This window comes from Tachypleus tridentatus, chromosome 11, assembly GCF_004210375.1.
Source record: "Tachypleus tridentatus isolate NWPU-2018 chromosome 11, ASM421037v1, whole genome shotgun sequence".
Lineage (NCBI taxonomy): Eukaryota > Metazoa > Arthropoda > Merostomata > Xiphosura > Limulidae > Tachypleus > Tachypleus tridentatus.
Window position 1 is genome coordinate 5,112,939 of NC_134835.1, and position 27,865 is coordinate 5,140,803.

Below are 27,865 nucleotides of genomic sequence, written 5' to 3' on the forward strand. Positions count from 1 at the left end.
AATAACGTAAAAACACAGATAAGACTTCGACAACAAATGTTACTTGTATAGTAAACTATACCACGTTACGTACGTTTATCAGACTGTAGAACGGGAACCAAAGTTGACTGCATCTTGCGAACATATACAGATATCCGACTTTTTACAAACCTGTTGATTCACATTTTTAAATTCTTCGTTAAATTTTAATATCATCATTAATAAATAATGTTCATGAAGAACTGTTACCAGTTAACCCGTCCACAAACAAGCTGTATTTCGCCGACAAAAGAAAATCAGAATGGTGATTATAACAATTTGTGTGTAACAAACATCGTCTGGAGAACCAGGAAGTAGGTTACTGTATTTAAGTTTCATAAAGCGTCATTCAAACACATATGTTTAACTCACTGATGTACGAAGCAATTTTTGAATGGTAAGATTATTGCTACAGCTAAACAATGTAACACACGGTGTAAAAACAAACAAAAAACCTATCGGCATGCCATTTGTAGGGACGGGGTTGGTGGGGGGGAGGGTCTGGGGCGACGATCTCTAAACATCTATGATGTTTTTTAGTTTGAGATTGAATTTTAAACCATTTTAACTACAAGTGCTACACACGCACGATATAAATGTATTGAGTTAAAAGAAGCAGGTTTTAAGAAACGTTCTAGCTGTTCCTGCTATGAAAAAAGTGGTCAGACTGACTGTTTTATAGCTTCCTACGACCAAGTAACTTGTTTGTTCTTTTAATTTTGAGCAGTCACTCAATGGTTATTTGAGCTAGCCGTCCCTTGTTTTTAAGTAACAGATTTAAGTAAACACTCACTACCATCGCTTGCTTGGACTACTCTTTCCAACTAATAATGGAGTTAACCGTCACATTATAACACTCTCACCAGATCATGTACGAATAAACTCGTTCTTTATTTTGCGATTTTTTCAGAGAAGTTTCAACTGTTAGAATCTAGTATTAACAAAATATTTCATTCTTGTCCTGGAATATGCGAAAGTAAAAACTTTCCAAAGTTAGTCTAACAAAAACAAACGATAAATCTGTCAATATTTCTATGTGACTGACCATGGTGTAGCATTGTTTGCAACTCTTAGAGTCAAAAATCGAGTTCATCATTTAGCAATACTCGTTCACAATAATTCACATTTTCAGTAGATCACTTGCATGTTATTAATTCTCCAAGCTTCATTTTTATTTCTTTCCAAGTTAAAAACTAATTCACTTTGTAAATTCTGGTCATTCGCTTGGTTGAAACTGCACCTTCACAAAATCAAGAAATAAGCATGAGAAATAACATTTTCTTTTAAAAAGTTTCCTGCCACGAATAGAACCTTACCTTGCTACAAGATAACGTGACAGACAGTAATATTTTGATTCTACGCGTCACGATACGCCACTGATTTCCGGGAAATCCATCTTTCATCACTATTAGAAGTGCATTGGGTCTCTTATTATTTGATATCAACTATTATAACAGATCTTATCGGAAAAATGAAAGGTAATGATTATTGGAAACAAAATATTGTCTTTTGTTTAGACATTTGCGTGTATATTATTTACTTTGATATAAATGAAGAGATTTCTGTTGTCATATAAAGGTGACAGAATTATGCTTTACAAGGTCAAGCGGTCCCGATTTCGTACACGATAGTGATATCTCGTACGGCCTGAAGTTACCATGGTATAAACACACGACAACAATATCTAATACTCACCCAAACATGCTCGTCCTTTCACTCGTAGGAAAAGTTATTCAACAAACTGTTTATTGGTAGGACTGCAGCCAAGAAGTTATGGTAAGGACTAGCTGTCTTATACTGCTAAAGTAGGGACAGTTATCTGGTGTAGCTTTGCGTATAATTCGAAAGAAACCAAACTTAACACGAAACTCTTCATCCGCTTTGACTTCTCAGCAATTTACAGAACAACCTTTAGTAAAAATATTAACTGAAACAGATTTCTTGCATGCAATAGAATTGTAACGTATATAACACCTCGATATATTTCGTGAAGATACGTTTATACAGTTACACTACGTATAGCTTAACGACAAAATGACTATGCTCCTACACACAAGAAACGCGACAATGATTAGTTGCTCACCATCTAAGCCTTTCCTGGTACTAAAAGGTTTGACGACATTTTTTGCTATCGTCCTTTTGCAATTTTGGTTTCTGCCAAATGATTACTACAAATCTAAGGTTTAAGAGCCTGACTAATCTGTTGGGGTTTCAAAGGTAAGCACTGTGGAATTAAATGAAACAGGTGATAAATCTCAAACAATAAGAGAATCCTGATGAGTCGATAAACATAAAAACCTTAAAATATAAACCTTTCATGGATCTTAGTATCCAAATGACCGACACATTTTAGTAACTTGAAGTTTTTCTTATACAGATGGACTGGAAGAAAGTAGGAGTTAAATACATGTAAGAACACAGTGGGAAATACTTCAACTCTGTAGGTACAAGTTTTGGTGCATCAGAGAGCAAATTGAAGCCTTATGGTAATTAAAGTTTGCTTTAATCTATATCACTGAACTTACCTGCATACGAATAGTATCGATAACTTTGAATGATCATAAATGCGAAAACCTGAATATAATGGTGTCAAGAATAGAAGAATTAGGCCGAAGGTCAATGGAAGAATGAGTCATACTTCACACATTTTCCAACAAATGGACGTATTCGTGTTTGGAAACTTAGAGAAGCTTACAACCTCGAGTGTGTTACCATAGTTTATTGAAAGGTACGGAAACAGAAAATACCTACACTGTATTTCAGACTAGGTGGAATACCCAGTCTCTTCTAAAGGTGAAATAAAAAGTCGTTTGTAACAAAGGTTTACTTGTTTGTTTGGAATGGAGCACAAAGCTATACAATGGGCTATCTGTGCTTTGCTCACCACGAGCATCGAAACTATTTTTAGCGGTGCGAGTTTGCAGACATATAGCTGTGCCACTGGAGGATTCGTAACAAAGGATAGGAAATTGTGCTTTATATGTTTTCTTAACATAGACTTAAAAAAGCTAAATAAAAACGGATAAAGGTACCAGTAATGAAAAGCAAGACTTGGTGTTTACATAGTTCATTCTCCTACTGACGGATATACAACATTGGCAATGCTTTCGTCATTATATGTGAAATTAAACGAAGGTCAGACCGACTGCAGTTGGTTCAGTTGGAACAGATCCGAATTAGACAGACTGATTGATTCAGCTAACAGAGGTTGCCAGGTGAAGTATATCTAAGAGGGGAAAAGTTCGAATTGCGAAGATGTAGTTCGACCCCGAAAGGAAAAATAATAATAATAATAATGTACGCAGTTGTTCACCCATCCCCCCCCCCATGACCTAACTCGTGTCATCCTGTATCACTGTGTCATGTTTGGTGCTGATTGATCAAGAAATGTGGAAACGTACAAGGAACAGATCTACACAGATATTGACGTTTATTTATACAGAATAGAAGCACCATATGATGATTTTATTCCCAAACAGAAATGGTTTATTTCATGAAGACGAATAACCAATCCATACTGCTGAGATTGTTAAGGATTTGGTCAAAGAACACAACGAAAGGTTCAGACATCTAATTTGATCATCACAGTCATCATGTGTAAATTGGGAAGGGGTTATAGAGCTTTCTCCCCGTCATATGTATATTATGCCAGTAATTAGACTTAAAACAAAAGTTCACGAATTTTTCTGGTTTTGGTTTTTATCAGGAAGTATGCTTTAGATTCATTACCAATCTGCACTGTCTGTAGATCTTCTGACTGGTCTGTCAGGCTTTGGTAATGATAAAGTTGATCTCATGAGATCACTAGTTCGTCAGCCATATGGGAAGATAGAGCCATCTTTAACAGAGTTTGATTATGATCAGTTTAGCAGGCAGAGTAAGATAGTTGTCAGGATAAAGTTGAGAAGCTCTGAACTTCAAACTTGTAGGAAACAAGGAATGTACGGAGTTGTTCAGATGAACTTCAATTTAGCCTAGGATATTTTACGTGTTTTATCTTATCTCTCATTTCGAATCGGAGCTTGGCTTAATTTTGTTCACTTTTTTTTTTATGTTCAATTATTTTATAACTAGACTTGCGATTTGATATTCATGGCACTTGATGTCAGCTTCACGTAATATATTTCAGAGAGCTATTAACCAAATCTATACTTACTGTTCTTTTGGTTTTGGAGCTTGCGGTTTAAATAAATCTTTACATCTGTAACTGGACTGAATGTGCCCTACTGGTTAGCATACACAAACTGTGAAACCAAACATTTTTTTTTGGTTTCATTACCATATAAGCCCGTACTTCACTAGAAGATTAAGTACACTGTAACAGCGACGATAAATACCAGTATTCACATTTAAACAAGAGTAGACCAAAGGCTGGCGGTGACTGCTGTTGACTAATTTCTTTTCTCTGCTCTATCAATTCAAAATCATAGACGGCTATGTATAGATAGCTCTTTTATAACGTGGAGTGAAAGTTCTGAAACCTTTAATTTTTGTTTTCATAAAAAAATACCAGCAACATGTATAGGTTATAATAAACATTATTTTCAGTTTGTACGTTATATGTTCAAAGAACAAAATTATATAAATCTTTTTATCATAAACATTGACATTTTTATCATTTTGTATTTGTGTTGCGTTGTTTGTTTTTTCCACACAAGTTTTTTGGCGTTTTTTAATATATAAACTTATATTAAATTTGTCACCAAGTTTAATATTTTCTTACCGTCTAAAGAAACATTTATTGTGGTACTATAAAAAGGAAGTTGTGCAAGTGATAGTGAGAAGAATAACCAGTAACATTACTATACCAAGTGATAGTGAGAAGAATGACCAGTAACATTACTATACCAAGTGATAGTGAGAAGAATGACCAGTAACATTACTATAACAAGTGATAGTGAGAAGAATGACCAGTAACATTACTATAACAAGTGATAGTGAGAAGAATGACCAGTAACATTACTATAACAAGTGATAGTGAGAAGAATGACCAGTAACATTACTATAACAAGTGATAGTGAGAAGAATGACCAGTAACATTACTATAACAAGTGATAGTGAGAAGAATGACCAGTAACATTACTATAACAAGTGATAGTGAGAAGAATGACCAGTAACATTACTATAACAAGTGATAGTGAGAAGAATAACCAGTAACATTACTATACCAAGTGATAGTGAGAAGAATAACCAGTAACATTACTATAACAAGTGATAGTGAGAAGAATAACCAGTAACATTACTATAACAAGTGATAGTGAGAAGAATAACCAGTAACATTACTATAACAAGTGATAGTGAGAAGAATAACCAGTAACATTACTATAACAAGCGATAGTGAGAAGAATGACCAGTAACATTACTATAACAAGTGATAGTGAGAAGAATGACCAGTAACATTACTATAACAAGTGATAGTGAGAAGAATGACCAGTAACATTACTATAACAAGTGATAGTGAGAAGAATGACATTACTAGTATAGTGAGAAGAATAACCAGTAACATTACTATAACAAGTGATAGTGAGAAGAATAACCAGTAACATTACTATAACAAGTGATAGTGAGAAGAATAACCAGTAACATTACTATGGTACTTGGTGCAAGGGATTTTATATCGTCTATCAATCTAGCGATGTATGAAATTAAACAGCACTAATTTAAAAAAACAAAAACACAATCCTGGATATTTTAAGAATTTAGGGTGGGGGGCGAGTTCTAATTTCACATAAATCGCCCAGTCCCTAGTCCATCAAACGTTGCTTATATATTACATAAACCTCTAGTGTTGTGTGTGATTAGTTCATCTTTAATGACCTAAGCACAACAGCAGTCATTTTAAACGACGTACAACTACCGACAAGCAGCTCAAGCCGAGAAAGAACGTTTCTCCCTCTCCCATAGTGAGCTTAACTGGTCGGTGTAACTCAAGTTTGTTAGCGTGATGACAGCAAAGTTCGTTATAACCATTTTCGAAATCACCCATGCGTCCCCTACCCAAAGGGTTGATCTCAACGGGACGGATGTACAACGAGTTCTTTCTTAATTGTTAACGTACACAACTACAGAGCATTACATTACAGAATAAATGTTCTTACGTTTGAGTACACGGTTCTACACATTTCAAAATGAAATAACTTACTTAAACGAATTAACTTCGAAATGTGTGATACAGTATTATTGGCTTGACAACGTAAAGTCTATTCATTTATCCTATTTTGGCCTAATCAGGATTAAAGCTTAACATTTTGTCAACGAAGACCAAATTGAGCCAACCAGAATTCTTGCTGTTTTGTTGCCGATACCAAAACGTTTATCATGAATAACGCAACTATGGGATGATACAAGTAATTCAAGTCCAAAGGATCTATGTACCCTAAAAGTAACACTGGACAGTCAAATGTAAGTGAATACAATATCACCCCAGTAATAGTCAGTCAAATTTCATATGTATAGGAGCTAAAAGAAGTGCTTCTGGCATATGTTTATCGTGGTTAAAAAGTGGCGCCAACCCATTTTATGCTGGAATATGTCCAACTTAACTGTTTGGATTGGCTGCACTGGACCTTTAGCTGCGAAGACGCACTATCTGTGGTTTGAACTTAACACTAGATTAACTATCTGCGAATCAAGACACTTACCAAATCTTAACACTTCAGATCAGTTACTTTTTATTTTACTTGCACCTTACAACAACAAGGGAGCGAGAACTCGAAATTAGTTGGATAAAAAGAAAAAGTACAGGTTTGCAATTAGGTCCATGACCCTTTGACTTTCCTACAGTGGAAAAAGTTTCACTGCTTTGCATAAGTAATATCAAACATGTTACTTGTACAAGGAACGAGTAGCTGGTTATGGATTTCATCTCACACAAAAGAAAAAAATTAAAAACCTCGTTATTAATCAAGTAGGCTTCCTGTCTCTTCAGCAGGAGATGGGGGAGAAGCAACAGACGAGTTTCACTGCTGTAAGTTGGCCTAATTTTACGAATATTCAATATATCTTATTAATCTATGTGGTGCCTTACAACACAATAACTACTCTATAATATCTATTTTAACAAAGCGCAATTTCCTATCTCATGCAAGTCACGCGGCAAGGAAACCATTCCGTTACCGACTGTACTATGTCATCTCCAGACGTACACGATGTTGCACACTTTTCTATCATTGGGTAATCTCGAAGTGTAGCTACTATATGGTATGTTATGTGCATATATACAAATACATTAAGAGAGTAGTCAGCATTGCTGGTATAACAATTCAAAACAGCAACTTTTTCCCTCTACCACCTATCCACTTGACCACGTCATCGGGAATAGAGCCTGGACAGATCGGAATATCACTACAAGATTTCCCTAGCTTACTTGACTGGTCCGTAAATACTTGTTTTGCTATATCAATAAAAATCCATATACATAGATGAAAACACACACACTACCTGTACAATTATATGTATAGATAAATGAAGCAGTCCACATTTGCCAACTTAAGTACGAATTGAAACCCATTTTAAAATCTACCCAATTAGTGTCACTTTACTTGTCTGTGTGTTTCTTATTGCAGCATTAATTTTGCTTTGGATACTTCTTATAGCAATTATAGGAGTAACAAACAATCCCTCCTTTCTGTTAAAATTTTAATCATTTCCAAATACTTGATTGAAGGAGTCTTTCCTCCTAGTCTAGAAGTCCAGATTGTTTTGTTAGTTCAAATAACTTTGTAAGAATATCAAAAATAAGTAAATAAACAGTTTGGAAATAACAACCACAATGTTTGAAGATAAAGCCACGTGACTGGAAATTAAAACGATCACAGATATAAAGGTTTGTTTCCGAAATCTATTTTTGGTTTCACTACCCGTCGTCTGTGACAATCGTTTAGCGTGTTTTAACACGTAAACTACTCCTAATTCTAAGAAAGTCCATAATAATGACACTGACGAATCCGGTTGTTGCTCAAGTCCCACGATAAAATTGTTAAGATCCAGTTTTACCTCAGTTTGAACTCAGGATAACTGCACATTTGTTTCCAATATAATCTTTGTAAACAAATGTGCAGTGATCTTGAGTTACCTTTCCTTCACTTTATCTATTTTGTATTTAAAGTTTAACAACAAAAGTTAATCTGAGGCAATTGATGGTATTTATCTCACTAACTTCTTACATTGCTTAAAATATCGTTTATGGTGAAAGTCAATAACTGATGATGCAGTGCATTCCATTCCAATCATTACTAATCTTAGTTTATGTATCAAGTTATGCGTCAAGTTTTTAATAATTCAGCGCAGGAATCTGGGATGAGGAACTTCTTGATTTGTACCAGTTAAAAAAAAAGCATAAAAAATTAGGAAAGTTTACTCTCAGAAAAGCAAAAGCATGCAAAAAAGTTCATCCTGGACCGTAAGGCAAGCCATGAACTCTTTTTCTAATGAATGCGCCTGTACCTCACATTCTCTCGCTTTGTTCAGTCAAATTTACCCCCCCCCAAACTATTAAATTACCTCCTACATCTATGCATGTTATACAAAATTGACTCTTTTTTAATTCGTTTAGAGTTACGATCTACATAAATATTTACAGGCCTTAACTGACACTACATCACAGACAGAAAAAAATAATTGTTTCGTCTGAAATTCTGGCGAGAATAGCCTTAGTTCTTTAAAATTATATCATCTTGCCCTTTCTCCAGTTATCACTTCACAAATAAAACAAAATTTTACGGAAAAGCTTTACAGAAAGTATACACGTACAATTTTATACTCTCGAAAGTTAAATGATTTGGTATTTTTTCCGAAAGTAGCTGACCCCAGTGGCACAGCGTTATGTCTGCAGACTTACGACGCTAGAAAACCTGTTTCGATGCCAGTGGTGGGCATAGCACAAATAACCCCTTTTTGCAGCTTTGCGATTAACTACATACTAAGAAGTAAACCGAATGTAGATAGTATCTAAATCCCAACGGTCTCCGTAACTACCAAACAGCTGGCTCAGTTGCAAGTCTGAGGACTTTAGTATTAATCATGTAGCATTAAAATTGGATTTCGATATCCGTGATATAGCTTATCAGTATGACTTTGTGGTAAAATTAACATATTCAGCATAAGATTTCACAAAATTAAAAATATTAACAATTAATAATTACTTTTTGGATCCTTCAGTGAATTTTAATAATACTTACAGGTTGGCAAAATTAGCGTTAACCGATTTTATTGTTCATAGAAGTGTTAACACCGCCGTCCGATCTTGAAAAACGAACCACTAAGCTGCTGTCTAAACAATCTTAAAACGATTTAAAATCATTTTCCCATTTGGGATTTTGTTCATTCATGTTGAATTTCACGCAAAACAACATGGCCTATCTACACTAGTCGTCCCTAATTTAGCAGTGTTAGACTAGAGGGAAGGCAGCTAGTCATCATCACCCACCGCCAACTCTGTGGCTACTGTTTTACCGACGAATAATGGGATTCGCTATCACATTACAATGCTCCCACGGTTGAAAGAGCGAGCATGTTTCTTGTGACTGGATTTGAATTCCTTACCTCCAAATTACAAGTCCAGCACCCTAACGACCTGGCCATGCTGGGCCTTCAAAATTAGGAAGCTTAGTTAATGTCAGTAGGTTTGTTTGTAATCAAGTGAAAAGCTACACGTGGGGATATCTACGCTTTACGCAACACGGGTATCGAAACCCTAACTATCGTTGTATGACCGCATACATTGTTTCGCCACTAAGTAACCCATGAGACGAGGGGGAAGATTCACCTCTTTGGATTCCAAGGTCCCCAGCCACCCTTTAGATCCCCACCTCTAAGTCTCTTAATTTACACTATGGAATTGATTCACTTTTGCTTGGAAAAGTTTAATTATAATCTTTCCATAAAAAAATCATATCATATTTTTGTGTTTTTTTTCAATTCGTCGTTTTGAATATCACCGATATAACTGAGAAAATTAAAGCCAGACTCTTCCTGCCATCTCTTAATTAAAGCCAGACTCTTCCTGCCATCTCTTAATAGGCATTAAAACTATTTTTTTTTTAATTTTGTTACTGAGCTACTTTTGTGAACATCTAAAAACTTTATTTTTTTTATTGTTCCAATGTATTTTATTTATAGTCTAATATTTTTTGTTTTATCACAGGCTCAATATACACATTAAGTACAGGAGTTAGATTTATATACCTGATATTTCTGACAAAAGAAATCAAACCAAATTGCCATTACCAATTTTAAATGCGAGGTTGCAAAATAACTTTATAGATTTATTTTCTGTCTGATTTTATCGGGGTTCTATTCTTTAATAACGAAACTCGCTAGCTTATACATTTTAACACCAGCATTATATCCTACAAACGATATTTCAGGTTTGTGGATGACATCTTGAAACAGCCAATCTAGACCACAACATTTAATGAAACCTTTTCATAACTCCATATTTACCAGACAGAGACAAATAAGTCTTAGCGATTGAAAAGCCAGAAATATACTGAAACTGAAGTAAACTTTTACAAATCCTTTTTGTAGACTTCTATAAGCTTGTCGCACTCGATGTTTATGCTACAATTATTGTTGTGTACTTTTCTCAGCCAAGGCATAGCGGCTCATAAAATGGTTCCAAAGTTTTATTTTTGTTTTCAAACACAAACTCAGCTCATAGCTCCCATCATCTCTTGACTATTTCAGATATAATTACAGTTTTGGGCTTAGGAAATCAAACCCTTTCGATTGCCCAAGGTCTCACAGATTAAGTTACTCTGATCTTGCCTAAAAGAATTTTAATTTGAGGGGTAGGCTGGTAGAGATCTTGAAGAGGAATAAATTCGAATCGGGTAAACGAGCACTCCTAGTTTGGTACAACGGTTATACAAATATATAGCTAATAAAAAAGAAAAAAACAACAAAGGTCTCAGATTAATTTATTCTAATTCTGACTAAAATAGTTTAGTGACGCGGTTATTAAGGATTCCCTCTTCCTCAATGAACATTCAGATTTTAGTGCCAACAGAACTTTTAATAAGATTTGGATAAAGTTTCAGATAATAGCGTTTTGTTCAATTATCAATTAGTTTATTATATTGATCTACTCAGAAATACGTGTACTTGCATTTATCATATCTGTGTGCGTTTTTTGATACAAAACCACAATGGGCTGTTTACTGCTTCGAACCCTTGATTTTAGCGTTGTGAATAGGAAGACTTACCGCTGTTTCTATGGTTACTTTGATCTTATGCTACAAATATTGTTTACTTTCTTTATCGAGTATTCATATTTTAGTTTCTACAACACCTTGCTTAGACTTTGGTAAATATTCAGATGTTTTCTGTATTTTCTTAATTATCAAGTTAAAGAAAAAATAACTTTAAATACATTTTTTGTATTACATTCTGCTTTAATTTGTTGAATTGACGTCTGACCTATTGGATTCCAATACTTCACCAGCTTTTGGTGTTAAACGCTTAACGTTAAAAACAAAATAGGTATAATCTAATGGAGAATTAAAACAAAACAGCTGGTAAGTTAACTAAATGCTATAGCCCGACATGGCCAAGCGTGTTAAGGCGTGCGACTCGTAATCTGAGGGTCGTGAGTTCGAATCCCGGTCGCGCCAAACGTGCTCGCCCTTTCAGCCATGGGGGCGTTATAACATGACGGTCAATCCCACTATTCGTTGGTAAGAGAGTTGGCGGTGGGTGGTGATAACTAGCTGCCTTCCATCTAGTCTTACACTGCTAAATTAGGGACGGCTAGCACAGATACCTCTCGAGTAGCTTTGTGCGAAATTCAAAAACATAAAACTAAATGCCACAATGATGGGAAGTTGTGAACTTTCTAGGCAAAGTATAAACAAGTTTTTGAATCTGGTTCACAAGTAGAAAACAAACAAGTGACATCACCCCGTCACACCATAAATGAAAATAATTTGTTTTCTTACAGCAAAGCCACATCGGGTTATCTGCTGAACCCACCGATGGGAGTCGAACCCCCGATTTTAGCGTTGCAAATCCGTAGACTTACTGCTGTACTAGCGGGGAGCAATGAAAATAGTATTATTAATCTTCTACGTGACCGATATGACTGGTTTACACATTTGTACAAGTCTGTGTAATTGTCTACAGACACCTTTCATGGAAAACTCCAGAAATATCAAAAGAAGAATGGCCATTGTAAATGTTCGAGTACCTCAAGAATAAGGTTATTGTACTTGAAAGCCAGTTACCTTTTATGTTATTTCCATTTATACTAAAATTGCATGTTTATTATAACTTCTGAATAATTCATTTATAAGATATATGAATAAAACGTTAAACGAGAGCATTATATTAACTAGTCCACCAGCCTGTATTACAGGTTATTGGATGGTGATCCGATAACTTCACATACAGCTACAATTTTAAGTCTATCACAGTTTCCTAAACTATAATGACTTCAACAATAGAGTTTCATTGATAGGAAAGTGGAAAGAAACTTTGCGTTTTATGAAAATCCCACTAATACCATCACCCCAAGCAATCTAACAAGCAGCCCGGACATCAAGGACAAAGGGGTTATATGTTTATACAATAAACATAAAAAGACAAATCTGAAGGCAAAGATAGTGCAAGTCCAAGGTTGATTCGTTGTCTAAAAATTGGAAATGAATATAGAAACCCTTACTAACGTTTTGAAAAAAATTCCGAGTAAAGACGTATTAAAATTCTAAGTTAGAGAGATGTTTAGCCATTTGAGTTACTCACCTTACTTCTCCAACTTCCCTCAAGCCATCTTCAGCTGCTCTTACTTTGCATTTAACACCAAATTAAAATTTATCATGACTCAAGGCAAGCTTTTAAGTTTGAACCCCACTCAATACCGCAGAACTTCCACAAACAACGTGCAACACACACACACACACACACTTAACCACAAAATGAACTTTTCAGACAGGAGAAAAAGTGATACTATGGTACTATAAATACAAAAGGGCGAAAATTTCGAACAAACTGTTTTTCTGTTGGGTTTGTTTTAACATACAGATGAGTCTCAACTAAAATTTTGGGTCCACTAGTTACGAGGTAACTAGTCAGAGGGAATAGTGTACAAGAGTACACAGCAAAAATATTTACGGGGATTTCCCGAAACCGAGACCCAAATTTGACACTGAATTTATTATAGCACGTAAATATGATCGTTCAAGGATTAAATTTCAGCAATATGTTCCTACTGATGAGAACCATTTAAAAACTATTTCAATGAATGTGGTCAAAACTTTTGGTATAATTAACAGCGTATTAAACGAAAAGGTTAATAAGCCAAAGGTTAAAGTTACACTTCTGATATCAATAACTTTGAATCACAATAAACACTCGATTACATTCGTGTCTCTTGGTCTGGTTAAATGTGACATTGTAAGATGATATCCACGCACACAGTGGTTTTGAAGACTCCCAATACACGAGGTCTAAGATTGGCTTTGCTGTCCTTCACAGAAGCTTGTTGCAATAGGAGATATGGTTTTGCACACAAGCGTACAGTACAACCAAGTAAGAATGACTGACAACAGAATTAGTCGTTCCAAGGGCAACAAAGGACCTGTACACTCGTTCTTGTAGATATCATTAACACTCAAAATCTCATCAACAAGGAATTAAAAGGAGTTCTCACTATTCGAAGTTTCCTCTATGTAAAATGATCAACAAATATATATACATTTTGTGACAAATATGTAACAGCTGGTTTGTGTGTGTGTGTGTGTGTGTGTGTGTGTGTGTGTGTGTGTGTTTGAATTTCGCGCAAAGCTACACGAGGGCTATCTGCTCTAGAGAGAAGGCAGCTAGTTACCACCACCTACCGCCTACTCTTTTACCAACGAAAAGTGGAATTGACTGTAGCATTATAATGTCTCCACAGCTGAAAGGTGAAAGGGCGAGCATATTTGATGTGACGAGGATTCGAACTGTAGACCCTCAGATTACGAGTCGAGTGCCTTTGCCACCTGTCCATGCCAGGCCGTGTGTGTGTGTGTCTACCGAGGGGAATCGACCCCTGGATTTTAGAGGGGATACGTAATAGCTGGTAAAGCATTGAAATCCAACAGGTCAGAAGTCAATTCAACAAATTAAAGCGAAATGTAATAAAAGTAATTACATTAAATTGAGTCAAAACTGGATCTTTTTATTATTAATAAATATGAATGTCTTCATGTGGGACTGCCAAACATAGGATAAAACCGACAGATGGTGTATCCCCATCGCAATGTGGGTCCTACTTTACAGTGACCTCCAAAACTTAAGGTACATTTTATATCCCACATTATAGCCTGTGCCATGGAGTTTGTTTTGATTTGTACGGTTTTTATTTTTGGCGGGGGGGGGGGGTTGTTTGTTAGAAAACATCATTAGTCAGAGGTTTGAATTTATTTATTAACGCAGTCATTCCCCTTGGTTTCATTTTATTTCACTTGATTGTGGAGTATTAATATAACATATTTGCAAAATCCTCCCCTGCTTTAACTAAAGAATTCTTTCGAAAGGGGCCTAGGCATGGCCAAGTGCGTAAGGCGTGCGACTCGGTTTCGCGCCAGCGTCGCGCTAAACATGCTCGCCCTCCCAGGCGTGGGGGTGTATAATGTTACGGTCAATCCCACTATTCGTTGGTAAAAGAGTAGCCCAAGAGTTGGCGGTGGGTGGTGATGACTAGCTGCCTTCCCTCTAGTCTTACACTGCTAAATTAGGGACGGCTAGCACAGATAGCCCTCGAGTAGCTTTGTGCAAAAAACAAACAAAAACAAACAAACCTTTCGAAAGGGAGTTCTAATATTTATCTAGGTGAAGATAGTGTTTTCAAAAATTACGATAATTTTAAATCGTCTTTCTAATACAGTAAACCATACGTATAATATTAATAATAGCCCCTGCACCTTTACAAGAGGTTCATCTCCTAATACAAACTGAAATTCAATTCTGCCCTCCCTCTAACACATGTTACAGTACATAGACTACTGTTACTTGTAGTGTGAAATAAAGCCTTGAAGTGCCTCTATAAAAATTGTTAATGAAAACTCCAAGAACACCAGTCTATAACCGTTTTTCAGATGGAAAGTTAAGTAATACCACTATACTAATCTGAGTCAAGTATCTAGGTTTATAGATGACAAACAGACAGAAGCCAAGGAGTTATGATCAGCTACTCCACTTCATGAACTAAAGAACAAAAAGCTGTAGAAATATTGACTGGATTGTTCACTGAATTTAAGTAACAATATTTGCCAGACAACACTCATACTGTCTAAGAACTTACGTGTGACAACAACAAATGATAAAAAAACAAAACAAATAGCACCTTAAATGTGTATAAATACGCATTCCATATTGTTGGTATAGTTATAAATTTTTTATACAACTATACCATTTTCAGTTTGAACGAGAATAAAACATCAGGGACTTGTGATGGTTTAATAAGTGGAAGAGGTAGAAACAAAAAGTTCGAGATCACACATGTAAACAAAGCAGAAACTGCTGGAACATATACAAGACTTTGGTACTTAGGAATTTACAATACAAAATGAAGGTGAAAGTAAAAAGGTTGCAATAACCAGAACAGGTGGGATGGAATTAATGGAAGGAAAGAACCAATGTTATTCGTGATAGAAGGATAGCAAGGGCACTGAAAACGAAAATGTACAAGACCCTCAATAGAGCAGTGTGTTTAACTGAGCCAAGACTCGGGTCCTGAAGAAGAAAGAATAAGGCTTGTTGAGGAGAATAGTACGATGGTTGTTGAAAGTACTTCTGAAAGAGAATAGAATGAAGATGATGACAGTAGTCTGTGGAATCGAGGTCAAAGCAAGTGAAGCGAGGCTGTTCAATCAGGTGAAAAGAGAAAGCAAAAATAATACGAACGTTAGGTCTATTAGATCTGCAGCAGCCAGCAAGAGAAGACAAGGAAAGCCAGTAAAGCATTGGAAAAGTGGAATTAAAAGTGATGAATGAGAAAAGAAATGTAGAAGACTTGAAACTGGACAGAGGTTGTGAGTGAAGGACAACACATCTGAAGGACTGCAACCCCCTCTATAGAAAATAGCCAGTGTTAATATTAGTGCTTTCACAGTTCTTACTAAAGCAGATATAAAACAAACATAAAAATCAACTTCACCAGTGCATGTGGGGAAGTAACGTTCTACGGAGATTTAATGGAAAAGATCTCTCAATAAACAGGTACTGTGTTCCACAAAACTAGCATCATTCATCTAGATTACACAAGTAACTCTCGCAAACTAACGATTTGTTTGTCTCAGAAAAATCATTTGGTAGTTTGGAAAACAAGGTTAACAACACTTTAAACTATGTTATCAGCATTTTGGCTATAACTTTGTTATATATAATTCTGATATAATAGCCATTCCAATTAATTGCATCACCCAAACTAATCCGTGTTAGTCAAGCAGCTATCCTACAATATTCTTCAGATGAAACTGCTCAATAACTTGGAAAATAAGGGTCGCAAGATCCTTTAAATCTTGCTGACCTCAAGATCGGCAAGCCGTTTTAAGTGCAGTAATAAAGTGCTAATCATGGAACAAAGTGCACACTTTGAACATTATTAAATATTACTTAATAAAATATAAATTAGCAAACATGACTTCTTTTCAACAAACCCTTTACTATTAATTGTCAAAGTTGAATCCCACCTCCAGATTCAATACTTTTTCATTATGCTGATTCTAAACTACTATGAATGTGCTCTCAACTCCTTCATCTTCTGGGTATTGGAAAGATAAAACCAATTTTGTCTTCATCTAGCTTCTCGGCCTCCTCCACCTTCTAGTAAACCAGTTGGTCGATATATTCTACAAACGTTTGTGAATCTCCCATCTGCTACAACCCATCAATTAATTGAGGCTTAAGGACACATACTGGGATCCTGCCCAGCCGAAAAAAAAACTTCTGTGCTGCTGACACATACTAAAGAATACACAGAATCCACTCTGGTACATTTCTTCACTTTCTTTTCATTGCACATCTTCTATTGTACGCCATCCTTTCGTAGGTGTTAACGTACAGACTTGTGCACAACAACACTTTACCACTCCACATATTACCGAATACATTGTGCGGCGTTCAGTATAGGAGTAGGGCTGTACATCATGTTTACGGAGTACAAAACCTCCCACTCAAGGCGGAAGAAAGTATTTTATCGTCAAGTTTAAGTTCTGCTCCAACTGTTAACAGCTTACCCTATTTAGAAGAACCAGCTGCTACTAAAATGTTTTATGAATTTAAGGAAACTATTTGAATATTGTTTAAACACAACAAAAACCGAAAAGAACGTCAGTTTCGAAGAACAAAAGCTTTTCGCAACATTACACAAGATTACAATATTGCAAACAAAGGAAGCACTGTTTGTAATTAAGTAAAAAGTTGCACAATGGGCTATCTGTGCTCTTACCACCACGGGTATCGACCGCTGTTTCGCTTCAAAGTGTCCTTTTCAACAAAAAAGATTGTGGAAAGAAGGAAGCAGGTTTATTAAGTGACCTTGTAAACATACTATTAACGTTAGAGACTGTATAAAACAACTATGAAGGAACTCAATAGATACCTTTCACTAATGAGAGCAGAAGAAATTACCAAAAATACATATCAACGGTTACGATCTAATCATTGTTCTTCGACGCTTTACGGTCTGTGGAATTTTTGTCTAAAATTTTAGAACCTTTGGTTGGAAAATTTAAACACTTCAATTTGTTGAGACTATTAGCGAAAAAGTGGTTAATAATGACGATATTCTTGTTGGTTCTGATGTGATATCCCTGTTCACGTGAGTTACGTGTGATACCATTAGTTTTACAGAAGATTTACTAAGTAATTTTCTCTCTTCCTGACAGAATACTAATTTCGGTGAACATTCAATAGTTTAAAATGAAGGATGTTTCTCCGATAGGTTCTCCTCTCTCTCTCCAGTTTTTTCCGAAATATACTTAAAACATTTGAAACTAAGGCTAGCTATTTCATCCTCACTACACCTTCCTTGACTTTGGCTTCTGGGAACACGAAGTTTGGACAAGTTTTTGTTACATCTAAATTATAAACACGCTTCTTTTAAATTTACATCGGAAGTAGAAATAAGCAACTCCTTATTTTATCTAGTTGTACAGCTTGTAAAGAATAGAGATGACGTGAGACTAAAAACTTCGGTATATTATACAAACTATCCTGCCACCTGGTGTCTGTTATAAACATTAAAAACTCAACACGCAGAGCGTGAAGAATGTACAGCAACAAAAACTGAACTTCTACAGCATCACACATTTTGTAATGATAACTATCCCACGGATCTAGAAAAAAGGAAAAAACAAAGAATACCTTAACATTCAAGCTAGGTTCCAGAGCCCGAATAACCTATGGGATATTTTAACTAAGCTTAAGTCGCAACATCCAACTTCCACGTAAAAAACAACAAAACACGTTGTCTACACTGTATCATGTAAATGAACAAAAGAATACATATGAAAGGCCAAGTGTACTGCTAATAATAGGATGAAAGAATAAAGAAACATAGCAAATGCTTGCGTAGATACTTCACCCATTGCCCTACAGGTTGGAGAGGAAAAAAACACACAACAGTGACCTAAAGAATATAATAATTGTCAAGAACTTTCATATTAAAAGGAAAAAAATTAAAAAGTTATTGCAATATCAGCCCATGACTGTGGTCCACCTACAGGCTTTAACCAAAATCATAGATTTCACTCCTTCGCATCTGGTGTTTACCTTACATTGAAAAAATCAAATCATGCATTGAACCTAATGCTGTTATAAGAGTTACCTAGCTTCGGATCACATGAAGAATCGTCGTCCCAAAGTTTGGCAGGATGACGATTCATCAGGTGGGACAGCCTGGGGTGGTTATATATCAGGTGATCCTAAGTAAGATTGTTTTTTTTTCATAGTCTTGGAATATTTTGTATTTTAAAACAAGAAAATGTAGAAAAATATTTCTTGGGATAAATTTGGAAAACCTCAGCGATTTTTCAGATATAAAATATTTTGATCGATTTAACACAAATAGTCGAATTACCTGTTGGAAATAATGTTGGCTTCACGCGAGAATGATCACATTTGTAGTAATCAAGCCTTTTATTAAATTATTTTAAAATGTTTGCTACAAAACAAAATAAAAGTGAATACCTGTGAGAGAGACCACAGTCAAGTATTTCTTCAGATACTGCACTTGAAACTTTGTATCATCATATTGCTTGTTCAGCACCCATTATCATAAATATTGTGTATTTTGCAATCTTTTCCATACAAATTTGCAGCTTCTGTTAATTACGACAATTAATATTTTATTACCTGTAAACCTAATAAAGTTCACAAAGAATCTGACGATGACCGAAGAAGGTCGAAACGTTGTTCGCTCCTCTACGTAAAATATTTTCTCAACCCAAACGAGCCGTTTTTACATATATATTTCTCTACAAGTGGGTTTTCTCGACATCACTAAAAGGAAAAAAAATATTACATGCACCGAACAATCGAAATTCTATTCTACTTTGCTTCTGTATTCAGCATCTTTCAGTTACGTCACCCTAATAACTTTGATAACCTTTTACAATTAACATTTTGCAGACAAAACTGACCATGGATTGACAAGGTTAGCAGTGTCAGGAAATGGCTGAATTTCCACAACATGAAAGAGTTTCTGATTAAATCAGAACTAAAGGCAAGAAAAAGGATAATGGGGCAAACACCAAACGCTTTATATTAATGAGATATTACGGAAAATTTCGTGAAAATAGCATCTGACAGATTTACCGTTGTATATTTGTTTTAGTGCCTACGTTTATTTCTCCAATTTTCTTTTCTTTTTTGCCTGCAAGGTATATTCTTAACTATATTGCACAAGCCCCACTTGTTCTCGAAACTTCTAGAGAATTCTTGAATGTGAGAAGCAACAATATTTCTTTTCGAACAAGTGCTATATCATTGTTGCAGATCAACTTTGGTGAATGTTCTAGAGCAGGGGTGGGTATCTTATTTTTCATAGTGGCCACAACTGTGGCTAATGAAAACAACGTTGGCCACACTATTCAAACATGAAAAATGTTATTTTAATCAAAATAATTGCATTTCAACTAACCTCCAATGTGGAAATTGATGGTTTTCATCAACAAGTTTCGTGAAATTTAGCTTAATATCTGTGCCCAATGAGCATCTTAGCTCTGCTTCTAAATTTATGTCAGTAACCCGAGATCTGTATCTAGACTTGAGAAACTCTTAGCGTATAAAATGTTGACTCGCACACCCATGTGGATCCAACGATGGAAAATACTTTCGAAATTGCTATCTTTAAATTTGGAAGACTCATTTATCAGAATAGTGAGCCCCGTCTCTCCGATAGAACATTTTTCTTTACCTTTTGTGCGTTCTACACTTTGCAGGGTGAGCATCTCGTCTTGAAATCCACACTTATCCAAAGACAAAAAAAAAAAAAGATGTAATTTCCTTACTGAAATTTCCCAAATCAAAGTGAAATTCATCATGCAAAAATATCAATTTCAATTTTTTAAATTCAGAGAAACGTGATTCAAATTTTTAAGATAGATTTTGATCCAGTTTACATAGAGATCATCTTTAGCATCAGAGAAATCATAGTCCTCATTACTTTCTAGAAAGCTATTCAACTTTGCAAATGTGTTAAATCATTCTTTTGTAATTGTTCCGCAAGGAGGTTTAGCTTTAATTGAAATTCAAACAGACTGCGACTACTCGCTTATTATTTTACCTCTTCCCTGAAGCTTCGTATTCAAATTATTCAAGTGAGCCATCATGTCGCACAGAAAGTGCAAATCACACTGCAATGACAAAGTTTCAATTTCAGGGAAATTTTCCAACTTGCCTTTTTCAACACAATACTCATTTATTTGAGGAAATAAGGAAGTAAAGATTTTTTCCTCTACTTAAACATATTACATTTGCAAAATCAGCAAGATCATCAAAAGTACAGTCAAAGACTTAACAAACTGTCGATCAATGAGAGAGCTTCCACTTATAATCTGTATAAATTCACAATTTTTACAACAATGTCCATCAAATTTTTCAATTCATCACTTTTAGACATCTGAGCACATACATTTTCCTGATGCAAAATACAATGGATAGATGGCAGCGTGGACTTCATATCATTTTCAATTAAATGTTGTTTTAAAAGAGAAACAAATCCTAATTAATACTAGTAATGTCTCTAACCCAACACCTCGAAAGTTAAAATATGGGGTAGCTATACAGCAGACACACCTGGTTTACACTATGCAAACTTTTTCTCAGTTGTCATATATATATCCTGCTGTATCATGAGACATCACTGACCACATCTGTACTAACCTAAATCTCTCGACTGAATCTAGCAAAGTACTTTGGGAATTACTAACGTAAATGTCATTAACAGCGCGGATACCCAACTGATGATTGAATCGATGCATTACGATTATTGTACTCCTAGGTAGTCTCTATCACATGCACTATTATACATTTATTTTAGTATCTGCGTTTGCTTCAGTTTGATGCACGTGACGTATATTGTTAGAAGTGTATTGTGTATGTCCCGCTTATTCTATAAATTTGTAGAAGATTCTCGAGTATAGGAATCAACAATATATATTTTACGAAAACACTAACGTGTCTTAAATTACTGTTGAAATTTTCCAAATCTCGCTTTAAAGTATATAATCCGACTCGCCGAGAGATAATAGAATATTGTTTGTTCGCTACGGTTAATAAACTATAAGTCTCGGAAGATACAACTCAGAAACGCTCATTAATCGGAAAACCAAATATATTTCACCAGAAACGATTATAGATTTTGAACATTACGAACATCAGTGAATTAACTTCAGACGTTAGTATTTCTACGAAGACATTAAATATCTTCGTCGAGAAAAACTTGCATGCGAATTACCGTTATCGTCAAGCGAATTGTTTCGTTGTATCAACAAAAAAGTAATTTGCTCATTGTGGACCTGGACCGATAATAAAATATTCAGTTTCAAACGATATTGTTTGTAAAATTTGTATATAAATAATTATTTGTGATAAAAGTTTTTATAAATTGAATTTTTTTTTGTATATTAAAATTTATATTAAACATATCTATGACAACGAACAATGGAATGATGTGGTTTGACGAGTGATATTTCACATTTCACTCCTAATGATAAAGTAAAAATAATATTACACGAGATACTCTGTATGCGTTTACTAACTCAGGCAGTGAAAAATCACTCAAGCTGATGTGAATTATAATGGTGTGGAAGGAATGAACATTCTCCATTTAGGAGGTGTACCTTATAATTGTTTATCCAGAAAGGGGAATATAATAAAGAATGTAAATTAATGACATAAATGAACTCCTATACCACAGTACTGCGTTTACACCCTGATAAGAAATAATGAATAAATCCTTACGGCCTGTTGTATCTGAAATTGGTCCTAAGAAGGAGAGCAAGAACGTGACAAAACCAACTATCCAGGCCTACAGAACCACCATCTGGCCGGTTAACAGACGAAGGTGGCCACAGACTACCATAATATACCAACAAGAAATTACAGATGGCAAAGAAGTTGCAATCGAACAAAATTTACAGTTCACTGTTCAAGTTATTATTATGGCAAAAGATCCAACCTCAATACATTCAAGATAGTTTCAATAGAGTTTTACAATTATGCAGTAATTTGTGCGATTCAATTGTATAGCATTTTTGCTGGTTTTCAACATTTCAGAAAGCGCCATGCACAGAAGTATTTGTTTAACGCAAGATGGGAAAAGGTTTGCGGTGTCCTGTGTTACTTCCAGCTCACCTACTGTTACAGTGTGCTGAAGGGGTGTCGGGAAAGTCCATTTGCTCTTTTAATAGATTCAAGTCCCCAAACAGCTGATGGCAAAAATTTTTGTCCTTCGCAGACAAAAGAAAAGCTTTTCATGAGTGAGGATAAGATGGTAAATAACGAGAATTATTTGTTTTTGGAATTTCGCGCAAAGCTACACGAGGGCTATCTGCATTTTATAAATCGTGATCTGTCGAGTTTAGTGACGTAAATGATCAACCAAAATTACTCAGACTTTCATAACAGATCTACTTATTGTACGAGGATTTCGTTAACAATTATGTCTTTGAGGAATACTCGGTGAACTTTCTGCCACAGTGTATATGGTCCACAATAAACGTTTTACTCCGTAAAGACGGCTTGTTCAATTTGTGACAAATACTTTTGAAAAGAACAATGGTAAAAGCTTATGTGTTAAGCGAACATTTCATTGGTGTAAAATATTTTAGTTTTATCATTGTTGTTTACGAAGCATGCAATACTCGTTAGGAATGTATTGTCATATATCGAACATTTCATCGTTGAAATTAATATTCACAGGATGCTGTTAATACAGTCAGAAGAAATACTGAAGTGTTACTGAGCTATTGAAATTCAAATTACCATTTCGTAGTACATACTTCTTACAGATGAGTCAAATATATTTACATAATCTACCTACTATTAGTAGGTATTTTAGGTATGATTATAGATTGTTAAAACAGATGAAGTTTAAATAAAATGGATCGTGACTAAAAAAATAAAAACTACGATTTATTTAATTATGTTAACGTTAGGTAAAAAAAAATTTACTCACTGTAGAGAGGTCATCTTGATCACTGTCAGACGATAACATGTGGTAGTAACGAAAAATAATAATAATGGATGCAAGTTTGAAAGTTTCAGGCCTAAATTATTAGTAGATGAACACACCCAAACTTGTAAACGATCTAACGAATTAATTTAAAACATTCTTCTAAAAAACGAAGCTTTCATTCAAACATTTCATAGGCTGATGACAGTAGTCTGTAAGCTCAGCGTACGTAACACGATGTTTAATACTCAGTGTCAGACATAGTGACTGAAAATGAGGGTTTGTGGACAGGGTAACAAAACTATACTTCCTAAAACGGAAGGTTTTGAGGTCAGTAAATCGCTTTAGGGCAGGAATTTGAGCCAATGTTTGTATTTATTTCACCCAGGCTCACCAAGGAAATCACCTTGTACATACATACACATTGATGAGTGGGTTTACACAGCCCAGATATCGGCAGTTGTTAAATGTCAGATATTTTACCAGATATCTCATAGACAAAATAAAGAAAACACATTTTGCTTACACTATGAAAAGCAAACGGTGTTAGACCATTAAAGGGGAGGGAGTTAGTAAAATATGGATCGTTAAACTAATTTTCCATTTTTGGATAACGTTATCTGGCTTTCCATTTATTGACTGGGGTTTTAGAGAAGAAAAAAAAAAGCTGTTTTAACAAAGTCTGTAGCAGAAAAAAACAAACAAATCCAAACAATTTTACTGTTATTTTCTGATCACGTGATCAAAGAAATAACTCTACCTACAGAATGCTGAGAACGTAGAATGATTGTAGCTGTGTTATCTGAGAACGTAGAATGATTGTAGCTGTGTTATCGAATAACATACCAGAGATTTTCAAGCAACAACAGGCAGCACAAGAAAGCAAAACTCGAGAATCTCGAGTTTTAAATAATCTGTGTGTTTTAAAATAATGTAATGTATTTTTAAATAATCTAACTTGTGTTTGTATTCTAGTTTTTAATTATTATACATTTAATTTTCGAAAAACAAACTTTGTATTATTTATCACCTAAATATTTTATGTGAATTAGTTTGTAAGCAAAACTTAATAACATGTTTTAATATAAATAGACGTTTACTGTTAAATAAAAGAAGAATCGTTCGAGTGGCAAATACGATATATAATGAATATGGAAATTAACAGCAAACAACGTTTTTTTTCCATTTTATATAATGATTGATTCGATCTATTATTGTGGATTTGGCGAAACTATTATGTTCTAATTAACTTGCAGATATTAATTTACTGCAGTTCAAGAACTTGCATAAGTTTTAGACGTACAGTAAAAATGACTGGACCAAAACGAGGCAAGTCTCCAACAAGTTGATTAGACTGGATTAGAACTCGAGAGTGAAAGACCTTGAGATAAATAGGGTAGTCAATATTTACATGCCTTCAGGTTTTGTCAAAGTGGGTCAGAGATTGCTTGTAGAAACACATAACGTTTTTTTTCTTTTTCGGCAACTTAAATATATTAAAAGTTTGAAGGAAAAGCGTTACGTAACGGAGGGTAACTAGTTATTAATGGGCTGGTTTAAGCCCTCAGCTGTGTAAGTTGTCTGTTGTTTTTTTTTTTTTATCAGAAGCTAATATTAATATACGGTATCAATTTTCAGTTACAGCAGATGTTAGTGTGCATTAAAGACCCGTTATTATTTTGTTGCTGTTCGGTTTTGTTATTCTCCATGAAACGCCTGCTGCTTAACTATTTAAGTAAAGGGATCATGACCTCGTCTTCTGCTGCATTCATTCCCTGACAAGAATGAAGGTAATGAGGTTGCATTATTGTTCAAGTAACAGTACTTGTAAAAAGTGTGCGTGTTTTCTTATAGCAAAACCACATCGGGCTATCTGCAAAACCCACCGAGGGGAATCGAACTCCTGATTTTAGCGTTCTAAATCCGGAGACTAGCGGGGGGCTTGTAAAAAGTATACAGATTTTACATCACAAATCTATAGCTTCTTTTTATTTGATAAATATTTTGGCAGCGTTCCTGTTCAACTTCTCCTGATTCCTGTTTCACCAACATCTTACATCCACCTATCCTCAAATATTTGGCTTGATAAACAAAAAAATACCAATTGAAACACTTTCTGTTGTCGTCACTAACTTTTATATAAGATAAAAATAGTTTTAAAAGTATAACATTTAGTATTTTTCAAAACTTTTAATCCAACAGCCCACCCCAGAAAGGCGACCGGCCAGGCCCTATTACCACTACACAAGTCTGGACATGTTTTTTGGGGGGGTTTGTTTGCGTTCAACTACTCAAGAGCTGTCTGCGTTAACTGTTTCTAATTTTGAAGGCTGGAAGTTAACAGAACACACCGTTAATTCATGCCTGGCCTTACAACACATCCAAGGTCTTGTTATTTTGTTCTTGTCTTTTTTCTCTTTAGTTTTTCTTTTTGTGTGTGTGTGCACATAATTTACTACAATATTATTCCTCTGCAGTGTTATAGTGTTTTATATTTACGCAAGGTTTGTTTGAAATATGTCGTAAAAATAATATTAAGTACAGTTCACGTAATGATAACGAATTTATTTGGTTTATAAATGATGTTTGCTGTGCACGATATCCTATTAGTGGATTGATCTGCCAACATACAGTCATGTCAAAAAGTTAGGACACCCTATGGAAGCCTGTGTATTTTTGGATATATATATATTTAATCTCAATTTTAACAATACTGAGAGATTATAGGAATATAACTAAATAATTAAAACTGAAGAAATGACTTTTAAAGATCTTCTGTAAATGTAATTCTACAAAAATGCATATTCTAATTGAGGAAAAAGTTAGGACACCTCCACATTTATTCCCACTTGAAATGGCTCAACACACACACAGGTGTATCACACCAGATGCACATGATTAGAAGATCGTTACACAGCGTTTTGAATGATGTTTGCCTTATTTAAACTTCAGATACTTATTTTGGTGTACTCCTGACTGTTGAAGTGAGAGTGAGCACCATGGTGAGAGCAAAAGAGCTGTCTGAGGCCTTCAGAAAGAAAATTGTAGCAGCTTATGAGTCTGGTAAGGGATTTAAAAAGATCCCAAAAGATTTTTGAAATCAGCCATTCCACTGTCCAGAAAATAGTCAACAAGTGGAGGGCTTTCAAAACAACTGCCAACATGCCCAGGTCTGGTCGTCCAAGCAAGTTCACTCCGAGAGCAGAACGCAAGATGTTATAAGAGGTCTCCAAACTCCCTAACATATAATCACGGGACCTACAGCAGGCTCTGGCTACTGTTGATGTGAAAGTGCATACCTCTACAATCAGAAAGAGACTGCACAAGTTTAACTTGCATGGGAGGTGTGCAAGGTGGAAACCTTTGCTCTCTGAGAGAAACATCAAGGCCATACTGAAGTTTGCCAGAGAGAATGTAGACAAAGACCAGGACTTCTGGAATAATGTTCTTTGGACAGGTGAGTACAAAATTGAATTATTGGGACACCAGAACAGAAGACATGTTTGGCGTAAACCAAATACAGCATTCCAGGAAAAGAACCTCATACCAACTGTGAAGGCTGGAGGTGGAAGTGTCGTAGTTTGGGGCTGCTTTGCTGCAGCAGCACCTACACAGCTCACAATTATAGAATCCACCATGAATTCTACTGTGTATCAGAGGGTGCTTGAGGATCATGTGAGACCATCTGTACGAAAATTAAAGCTGAAGTGGAACTGGACCCTGCAACACAACAATGACCAAAAACATACCTGTAAATCCACCAAAAACTGGCTGAAAACTAAGAAATAGAGAGTCCTGGAATGGCTGAGTCAAAGCCCAGATCTTAATTCCATTAAGATGCTGTGGGTGACTTGAAACAGGCTGTACATGCAAGAAACCCCTCAAACATTTCACTGCTGAAAGAATTCTGGATTGAGGAGTGGGGCAAACTTTCTTCAGACCGATGTCAGAGACTGGTAGATGGCTACAAGAAGCGACTCACTGCAGTTATTTCAGCCAAAGGGGGTAATACTAGCTCTTAGGGGGTAGGGTGTCCTAACCTTTTCTTCAGTTAGAATTACATTTACAGAATATCTTGAAAAGTCTTTTCTTCAATTTTAATTGTTTAGTTATATCCCTATAATCTCTCCGTATTGTTGAAATTGAGATTAAATATCTATATATCTAAAAATGTTACACAAATACACA

At 35.3% G+C, this 27,865-nt stretch overlaps 1 protein-coding gene across 1 annotated transcript in view; it reads right to left on the reverse strand.

Annotated features, from left to right (window-relative positions):
- The window catches only part of LOC143231630 (septin-7-like), a 68,288-nt gene extending 44,426 nt beyond the window's left edge, over positions 1-23,862 (reverse strand). Inside the window, exon 1 of the mRNA XM_076466168.1 lies at positions 23,681-23,862. Within this exon, the coding sequence (XP_076322283.1) occupies positions 23,681-23,719 (39 nt within the window). The 5' untranslated portion in view covers positions 23,720-23,862. The remainder of the gene's footprint in view (positions 1-23,680) is intronic.
- Positions 23,863-27,865: the final 4,003 nt, after the last annotated feature.